Genomic DNA, 10115 nt, shown 5'->3' with positions numbered 1-10115 from the left:
TTTAAAAGAAACCACTCACTGTATTAACCACATGAATATAACGTACAAAGAGAAAACAAAAACGATTAAATCCTTCTATTAAGTATGGAAAACAAAAGAAAGTTGCATGTAATCCCAAATTAATAGAACCTTATTTTGCATGACACAAAAAACAAAGGCAGGGGATTGAGCTGAGTTAACTAGCAATTCTTGAATTGAGAAAACCATATATATATATATATAATGTGGTGTTATCGCTATTCTTTAGCAACTCAATCATTCCCTTCCCTTTGATTTGAGTTCACTCCCAGTCTTCGTCACTCAATTCATCATTTTCTTCTTTGGGAGGTCTAACAACCAATAACACAGTTCCTAAACTCTGAGTGAAACCCTTTTCCTTCAATCCCGAACCCCTCTCGACCTTCAAACCCTCACCATCAGCATTCACAAGATAAAACCCATCATCGGCACCCACCTCTTTTTTACTCCTGTCAGCCACCACCAATATAGGCTCCTCCTTATACCACCTATTCACCTTCCACGGCAAAACCCTAGCATCGGGAAACGATACCACAACACCCCCTTTTCCTAAACCAACCACTGGGTCCCACGAAGGCAACACCACCCATTTTCCCCATCCCTTCTCCGCCACCACCACACCAAACACCCCCTGGCTCCTACTCTCATACGGCGCCTCCAAAATCTCCCTCTCCTCCGCCGCGGAGACCGGCAACACCACCACCGAACTCGCCTCCGCCACCTCCCCAATCCTCAGCCTCACCACCGGAACACGCACAGCACCCTCCCCTGCATCCACCTTATCCCCCTCTTCACCATTCCCCTCCAACTCCTCCAAAATCATATTCCTGGCCGCCTCCGTCTCCGCCACGCGCAGCGCCTGCTCCAGCGCCGAAGTCCTCTGCTCCGACGGGTTCCTATGCTCCCTGCTCTGCCTGTAATACATAAAAGAAAGACAGTCCCCGGGGAGAGTGTAGTCGAACCTCGCCCATCCTTTATCCCCGCGCCGGCTCGGGAAATCCTTCATGGAACGTGCGAGCTCCTGCGCGGCCTTCCCGTCGCAGCGATTCTCGACGAGGAAGCGCGCGGCGGCGACGCGCTGCGAGGCGCTGAGGAGACGGATCTCGTAGAGGAGCTCGGCGCCGCCGGTCTCGAAGGCAGCGAGGAGGTCGGGGTCGGCCTTGGAGTGGACGAGGGAGTCGCGGACCTGCGCCCCGACGATGAGGCGGTTCTGCTCGACGCCGGAGATGCCGGTGGTTTCTTCGATTGTCGGAGGGGAGAAGCCTTCGCGGATTAGGGAATTGATTAAGGGCGCGTACTCGTACCAGAGGCCGAGGCGGTTGGCGAGGATGTCGATTCGGCCGGCGATGTCGAGGGTGCCGAATTGCGAGGGGAGGGGAGACGGGGGAGGGCGGAAGGGCTGGTAGACTTGATGCTGCGGCAGCAGAGGCTGCTCAGGTTTCTTGAAGGAAGATGAGTTGAGGACGGCGGAGATGGGTTTCACGAAGTAGCGACGGTGAGGTGAGGGAGAGGCTGATGAGAGAAAGAGGTCATTGGGTGTTATGGGTTTGAGGTTGAGAGGAGGGACGGAGAGGGAAAGCATTGTGCAGAGTGCAGAGTGCAGAGTGATTCAAGATTGGAGTTGCGTGCCTTGCCTTACCTTATCTCCTGTTTCTGGCTTCACTGTCTTACTCACCAGAAACAACTATACCAAAAATATCTTATCCACTTTTGTTTTCAACTTGTATAATTATGAACTTAATATCTTACAAGAATAAATAATATTCGCATCTAGTAGGAGGAGTTGAGCATGCACAGGACTAGTCTTCGATTCTCATTGCTCACACTCAACTAATATTGCCATCTACTATGTAAAACTTTCCTATCTCCTTTCACAAATTGTAATGTACTTACGAAAGAAACAATTGAATTTTATAATAATCATTCTACTCTACAAACAATTGTAATGTAAAACTTTATTGTTGATTAATAATGTAAAAAAAAATACACTTATAATATTAAGCTATACAATGACATGGTTTTGCTATCACGAGAAATTATATTTAATATTACATAAGTTGAATAAGTTTTTATTTTCAAAGAAAAAGGGTTTGTAGCATACATGACATGCTTTTGATATCACGAGAAAGATTGAAGTGTTGCATCAAAGGATTCAGTTATTTCTGTTGTGCTTTATCGGGCGACAAGATGGTAAAAATGTAGATTCATGAAGAGACATTAAAAGGTACTATTACTTTCTGCACTCCTTTTTTGTCATCCAAAATGGTGAATCCAAAATCTAAAATTACATCCCCAAATACACTCCTTTTTTAGCTTTTGACATGACCAATCCAAAATGTAAAAAAAAAATAAAATTACAGAAAAAGTGTAAGTAGCAATTTGAAAGTGCAGGAAGCAACAACCACTAAAAGAGAGAGAAATTAACTATAGAAAAAAAAAGAGTTACAATGTAAAGATAAGTTTGTTGATTTTTATAAGAGAAAAAAGATTATACACTTATAGTATAAAATATTTTACACCTTCATCAATCACAATCTATCATATACAGAAAGATTGTTAACTTTTATAATAATTATTTTAAAAGTTATACTAACGATGATTTATGATTAAACAACAGTGTACAAATATTTTTTTACATGACCATTAAACTCTTTATCGTATTTATCTTAAAAATCATACAATTAATTGTTTGTAATTGAATGATAGTTTAAAACTATACGTAACATATAAAATTATACATAGTCATTAAACTCTTCATTAAAATACTGGTTTCATATGAGGAAGACACCTTTGAAGAAAAATATCTAAATATGATTGCATTTAGATAATTAATTAAGAACATTCCTCTACATTATCTATTATGAAAGGTTTTTTAAAGAAGAGACTTTAGTCATATGACTAAAAATGTAAACAATATTGGAAATAAGATATGGTCTACATCAGTGAATAGTTGTGAAAAAATGGGTTATATAATCCAAGTCATATAGTTGCTTTGATATCTTCAAATTTGAGTGAACAACTATTTTAACCTCTAAGAAGTAGACTTTCTTACATTAGTCTTTGAAAAATTAACAAAATGTTAAATAAGTATTTGGAATATCAAATAAATCCTTAAATTTAACTATTTGCTGTAATTTTATTCTTTATATATAAGTTGATATTATCACTTTAATCACACTTGTTTTTTTTTAAAAAAAATAGACTAATATGATTATCAATTTACATTTTCAAAGATTTTTTTAATAACTTCAATTTAAGGACTAATATGAAAACGTTCTACAAATTGAGGGACAAAGTGTATATTGCCTCTTCCTATTAAGTATGCATCTTCCTACTTACCAACATACTCTCATTATGGTGTGTAGCTATGGTGAGTTCAAGATTCGAAATCAAAATTGCAGACTAAAGCAAATGACTTGAAATTACAGAAAACTTCTCGGAGAGAGTAATAAGAGAGAATAGATTGCAAAGAGATGAGGGTTCATCAAACAGGGAATTGTGAGTGTTCAGTACTTAATCTTTAAATGAGAATGAAGGTCCAATAGTAGATTAGAGATTAGGATTAGGATTAGGATTTGCGTATTACAGTTCCACTGCACAAATGGGGATTAGGGTTCCAGATTCAAGGAGAGAATATGTGGGAATGGAGAGGGTTCGATTTGTCAACAGTGAATGCAAGCTGTGAAGTCCGGTTTTGATCCGGGTTTTGTAAAAGAGAAATAAAAGTAATCTCTGGTTTAAAAAAATGAGCCAATTTATCTGGTTTTAACTGTAATCTGATTTATTTATTTTCTAATGTGGATTGAGTTTATATGTGGTTTGGGATAAATAACTGGATATTTTGAACAGCCATGTACTGTTGTACAAATGGAAATCAGAGATGGCAATATGTGTTCTAGATGGATACTAACGCGGATTCATTTGTAACATCATGCAGCACGAGTCTGAATGCTTGGATGCAATCCATCACCCCATTGTCTACAGACTACAATCTTCTACTACTAATGATACATGAACCTAAGCTCAATCACTCAGACACCGAGAAATGACATAAAATTATAATAGTTTAGAGACTATAAAACATCAAAACAATTTCATGAGAGCAAACCACTTCCAAGCTTTATCTCAGCTTCGTAAGTTACACTTCGTTATGCTACAAATACACATTCAGACTCCAAGTGGTCAGACTCCTTGCACGATCAGTGCCTCAGGCCTTTCAACGCAGCAGCAAAAATCTAATAATGAAACAAGCATAATTTAATTATCTGTTATTGTATTTTATTTTAGCAGTATATTATCAAAACTAGTGTCCTAATTTTAAAGCAAGCAAAGAAAGTGACTCGTATAGTCATATTCAGATTTTTGTTGTGATGTCCTAATGCATTCTTTTCTACAGAACTTAAGTTAAAACAAGACAGATACGTGATGTAATTGTGCAAATAAAGAAAGCCTCACTCTTGAAAAGCATGTCTTTCAAGAAGCTATGAATGACAAAAGATTCATCATTTGAGAATGTGGCTTATCCCTTGAGTTGCTGGAGCAACTTTGCATTCGTACACAAAACAAGGTAATGGATACATGCATAAATGAGCAGCTTCAGTTTGACCACTCCATAACATGGATCAAAATTAGATACACAATGATGAAAGAAACAGATGGAAGGAGCTAAGACATTAAACACGATTTGTGTATGTTAGCATAACAAAGGCAGAGCCTCAACTTAGATGGCTTTGATGGGGTAGATCGGATGACAAAGTCACCACATCTCTCAGGGTGCTTTGTGGCTAGACATGACCCTGCATTTCCAAACCTGCCCTCATCCTTGCCAAGAATGAAAAATGGGTACCCATCCTTTTCCCCATCAAGGGCGACAGAAATCCTCTCACACTCTCTACTTTAATAATATATAAAATAGATATTAAGTTTTAAGAATTAAGTTAAACATGGAAGCCATATTATTAATAGAAACATGGAAGCCCGGCCTTATGATTTAACTATTATGTATTAGATATATTCTATTCTGGATAATGAGCAAGTAAACCCTAATGTTGAATGATCCCTTGGTCCAAATGACTACATAAATCAATATGAATTAGAGCAATATACTACTGACATAGTACATAAACAAGTCATATCAGCATTAGGCATAATTTATGTACTGTCCCTTTGGCAAAAGAAAGGGGTGATACAATTGATATAAACTGAGAGTTACACCAAATGAAAAAAACCTTTTTTTTTCCTCTCTTTCTTTAAGTTTTTTATTTCCACTGTGTTTGCTTTAATTAATCATATAAAATGAAGCAGAATTTTCCAAAGAATGATAGAACGTACATAAAGACACCATTTTCAGAAAGAGATACCTTAGACGGTGGTTGAGGAAACTGTCTCAAATCTGCTTCTGCACCAGGAGATCGATTCTGCTTACTGCTTCCCTCACTCCTATTTCTACTGCTTTTCTCTTCGTGATATGATGGCAATGTCAGATCATCAAATGTCTTACTTAACTTGGTGGATGATATATTGCCCTTTTCCATAGACCTGCCTTGTGATCTTAGATTATAAGATGTTGCAACTTCTGTGTCCTCATTATTAGCATTCATGTTAGTAGGTGCATTGTTCTGAGCAGTACTATGGGAATTCTGATCCTTCTTTGAGAACTGAGTGGCTGCTGCTTGTGCCCCAGCTATGGCCAGACTTATACTTGATGATTTATCCACTTCAGTTGCTTTTAAGTTAGGAGTAAGCGCAGAGATGGAACCTGGCTTCAATGAAAATGGGTTTTGTGGATCTGGAAGTGGAAATTTCACCGGCAACGGACTATTAACTGGAGACAGACCTCTAACTGCAGCTTCATAAATCTTTTAACAAGTAGGAAAAATCAGCCTTAATTCCAAGAAAGAAAAAAACAGAAATCAAGACAGAGACTTGGAACCATAATACCTTCTTTTCCAGGTTATAAACACCTTGGTACCCCCGCATCTCAAAAGGAATCAACAATTTCTGAATTAAGCACAGGAAAAAAAAACACTTAACACTTGTTCAACATACACACAAACAGTTCTTAATCTGATAATCATAGGAATCGCACAGCAGTAGAAAGACACAAACCTGTGGTCGTTCGCACAGCCAGCAATAATCAGTTTGTGCTTCCACCCGCACCTAAGGAATAAAAAAACGGGCTTAACCGCTTAAGTGAAGATAATGTGTATAACTAGGAATGAATAGTTAAAAACAAAAGTATAGTAATTGACATGGTACCCCTTACCCCTTCAGGAACCATCTCCCAGCATGCTAGCTCATCACGTGTTAAGCAGCCAACAACTTCAACACATCCTGTTATCAAGCATTCAAATTGGTGAGCGATGAATTGAACTGAATTAACATTTAACAGAGAACGAGGTTGAGGTATTATACCCAAAAGCCTAGAAACAGGGTAGTGCTGAGGAAATTGGATATCAGTGATGCCATTGAGTGCATAAATCTCCTTGTAGAAGTATTCCATTGCTTTGATTGTAGACTCCTCTGGGACTTTGCTGGCAGCATGAATCCAAAGACGACCTTAAAAAACAAAATCAAAACATAGGACACGTGCAGGTGGTCAATGATGTCTTTGTTTGTTTGTTTGTTTGATACAATAATAACATTAAACACAAAAAAGAGAAACCTGTGATTGGAGCGGGCCATGACCTGCCCTCGACGCGCTTGATCCCGTAAACGAGGAGAGAAGCCCAAGGCTGGTGCATAGTTAAACATGGATTCCGGTAATTGCCCGAGTTAGAATGGTTTCGTCTCATTGCTTCGCTTCGCTTCTCTTCACCCCAAAATCGAATCTTTAGTTCGCCCTCCTTCTCACACCAACAATTGATTGCTCGCAGTTGGGTTGGATTCGCCGATGCCCAAATCACTGTATCATCTAACTCACCAAAGCGAACTCAAAGTTTAAGTCATGATACACTAATGACAATTCTTAATTTATTTTGACCAAATTTATCGCGAAATTTATTGAAATAAAATCAAAATAACTTATACAGTAAAAGATATTACTTTATAAAAGATAATATATTCTCTCTTCTATTATCTTTCATAACCTTAACTGCATTTAAAAGATAAGATAAACTTAAATAGATTTCGTAAAAATTCTTCTAGTTTAAATTAATATATTATTTACTATTTTAAAAATATTACATTGAGAAAGCAGTCATCACTCATCAGTTACTTCATATAAAATGTACGTTTATTGATTTAACTATTTTAATGAATATAAGTGTATAATTAAAACTTTTTTTATATTTTTAAAATAATATTATGACAATTTTAAAACGTGGAAATTAAATATTAAATCATTTTAAACTAAAATATGATCCATATAATAAGAATTTATAATATAATATTGTTTTTTTTCATGTACGAAATTATTGAATAGAAGGTGATAATTTGTGTAAGAAATTTCTAGCCACCAGACACTACAACCATCAAGGCAGGTGAACCTTAAACAAGTATTTTCATTTCCAAGTTCTTACCTCCGTCAAGAAATTTGTAGGAAAAAACTAGAAGTCAGAAGTACAAAACAGAAAAATATAACACAGATTGGAGGTTTGTTGTGCTGTGAAAAATCACTGCCTTGAAAGCAAAATTCGGTTAGACCTTAATGCAATCTAGTTTGCCGATTGCTCCCCAAGGTTAACACAACGAGCCTATGAACACGTGCACTCGTGGCCTTAGGCTATGGAAATCACAGAATAATTGCCCAGAATTTTAGAAGTAGATAATAAGAAAAGAATTGAAAATTATTTTCTCCCTGTGCAAACCTCTGCAAGACTATGACAGTCCCCTCTTTTTTAATAGCAAAACAATGAAAAACGTCTTTTTCTTTTCCTGTCCACAAATCATAATTATTAACTACACATTTAACAAATTGACCATTAGAGAATTGCTAATAAAGTGGAGGTTATGCTATTTGGTTTATAGCTAATCAAGAGCATTAAAAAAAATATTTGATAAAAGAATAACAATCAAAACTGATTAAAATCAGTTAGGAAATTTGGAAATAAAGAAAAGGAATATTATATTTCCGATGTGGGACATCACAATGAAACAATTGTGGCTTCAGTTTGCCATTGTCCAACAATCCCCCACCAATTATAAAGCTGGAGTTAAAAAAAAGAGCAATTTGTGGGCAAAAGAGAGAGTAACATTTAAGTATCAATATCATAATGATTGAATTGATACATAGTGAAGTAAGGCAACAATTGTGTCTAGGTAGTGAATTACTCTTGAACTACCAAGTTTTCAAATGAGACCCTTACAACACATGTATTTCTCTAATATTTGTGATTTTCGCGATATTACAAACCAGCGCTTTTAATGGCCATGCGCACACCTTGGATACTAATGAGAGCTCTAGAAAGAAAGCCTAATTCTTTCATAGAAGGCGGCCCACCTTCACTCTCACGAAGTTGAATCCATCAAGTGCGTCTCAAAAGCACCACCAAAGAGGCTATGGATTCATTAAGAGCAAAAAATTCTCATCTTTCAAAATAATAAGCGATGAGTCCATCAAGTCCAATTCATATGGACCACCTAATAATTAAGGCTATGCACTCATTAAGAACTGAAAGTTCAACCTATCCACAATGTATTACCACATGTCATGGAGATGAGAAATGTAATACAATAGAGTAATCATATGGTTTTGTTTGACCATTGATGGTATCCACCATACTTTCCTCAACACAAAGGCTTAAGCCCCATCCCCCTCGACGATTCAAGTACAACTTTCTTTGTTAGACCTTTAGTGAACGGATCTGCCAAGTTGTTCTCTGATCTAACAAACTGTAATGAGATCACACCATTTTTTAACAATTCTCTGACTGAACTGTGTCTAATGCGTATGTGTCTCCTTTTTCCATTATAAACACTGTTCTTAGCAATTCCAATAGCTGCTTCAGAGTCACAATGAAGAGAAACTGGTATAGACCGTTTCCCCCACAATGGCACATCTGCCAACAAGTTTCTCAACCATTCAGCTTCTTGACCTGCTAAATTAAGAGCAATAAATTCTGATTCCATAGTTGAACGTGCTATACAAGTTTGCTTGGAAGACTTCCATGATATGGCACCTCCACCTTTAAGATACCTGAGTAAGCGACAAAGTGCAATCCAATGTTCATTACCTGGATTGTGAGTATATCTGCTTAGTCTACTCACAGCATATGCTATATCAGGTCTAGTACAATTCATGAGAAACATAACACTCCCTATGATTTTAGCATATTCAATTTGTGAAACACTAGAACCATTGTTTTTCTTAAGATGTATGCTAGGATCATAGGGAGTTCTCACAAGTAATTCATCATAACAGTTAATTTTTTTTTAAGTATCTTTTCAATATAATGTGACTGACACAAGGAAAAACCATTATCACTTTTTTTTCATTTTAACTCCAAGAATCACATCAGCTTCTCCTAGATCTTTCATATCAAAATGAGAAGATAAGAATAATTTGGTCTTTTCCACTACAGTCACATTAGTACCGAAAATTAACATTAATAAATCCGAAGGGGAAGGTACGGCACCGTCGTCGGCCCTGGCACAAAAGGCAATCGGAATGCTACAGGCGAGAGCCATAAGAAAAACAAAGAGAAAATAAGGGGGCAACTTTCGTGTAGTTTGTGATGGATTAACAAAAAGAAGACCGAGGAAGATCAAAGAAACTAGCAGACTGATCACGAATGAGAGACAAATAGGTGCAAATTCTGACATTACCACAAACCACTTGGTTCTTTCGCTCCGCTCGTGCGCGGCACTCCTTGCTGGCGGAGCGGCATACCGAAAAAAAAAAGACAATGAAAAAAGCGCGAGTCGTCATTCCATAAAAACGGACCTTACCCTAGAAACCATATCACTTACCAAAGCGCGAGTCGTCATTCTTGTCCAAACAATTTTGAGTAAACACAAGTGTCAGATGAATTCACAATATAACCATCACTTACCAAAGTTTGGTCAAATTTTTCATACCATTGTTTGGGAGCCTGTTTAAGGCCATATAATGATTTTCTCAACTTGCACACTTTGTTCTCTTGACCTTGAATCACATA

General features: G+C 37.2%; 2 protein-coding genes across 2 annotated transcripts; both read right to left on the bottom strand.

Moving 5' to 3' along the window:
• LOC100793519 (rubisco accumulation factor 1.1, chloroplastic) lies at nt 1-1928 on the bottom strand. The gene has a single exon (XM_003536095.4). The coding sequence runs from the start codon at nt 1598-1600 to the stop codon at nt 281-283; it is 1320 nt and encodes a 439-aa protein (XP_003536143.1). The 5' UTR covers nt 1601-1928; the 3' UTR covers nt 1-280.
• A 1986-nt stretch (nt 1929-3914) lies between these two features.
• LOC100794041 (uncharacterized) lies at nt 3915-7010 on the bottom strand. The gene is made up of 7 exons (XM_003536096.5): nt 6683-7010; nt 6433-6576; nt 6284-6351; nt 6127-6177; nt 5959-6018; nt 5379-5876; nt 3915-4253 (listed from the first exon to the last, which is right to left on the bottom strand). The coding sequence occupies exons 1-7, from the start codon at nt 6810-6812 to the stop codon at nt 4218-4220; spliced, it is 987 nt and encodes a 328-aa protein (XP_003536144.1). The 5' UTR covers nt 6813-7010; the 3' UTR covers nt 3915-4217.
• Nucleotides 7011-10115: the final 3105 nt, after the last annotated feature.

Source organism: Glycine max, chromosome 10 (genome assembly GCF_000004515.6).
Source record: "Glycine max cultivar Williams 82 chromosome 10, Glycine_max_v4.0, whole genome shotgun sequence".
NCBI lineage: Eukaryota > Viridiplantae > Streptophyta > Magnoliopsida > Fabales > Fabaceae > Glycine > Glycine max.
Note: the sequence above shows the minus strand (reverse complement) of the source record. Positions and strands in the feature narration are given on the sequence as shown.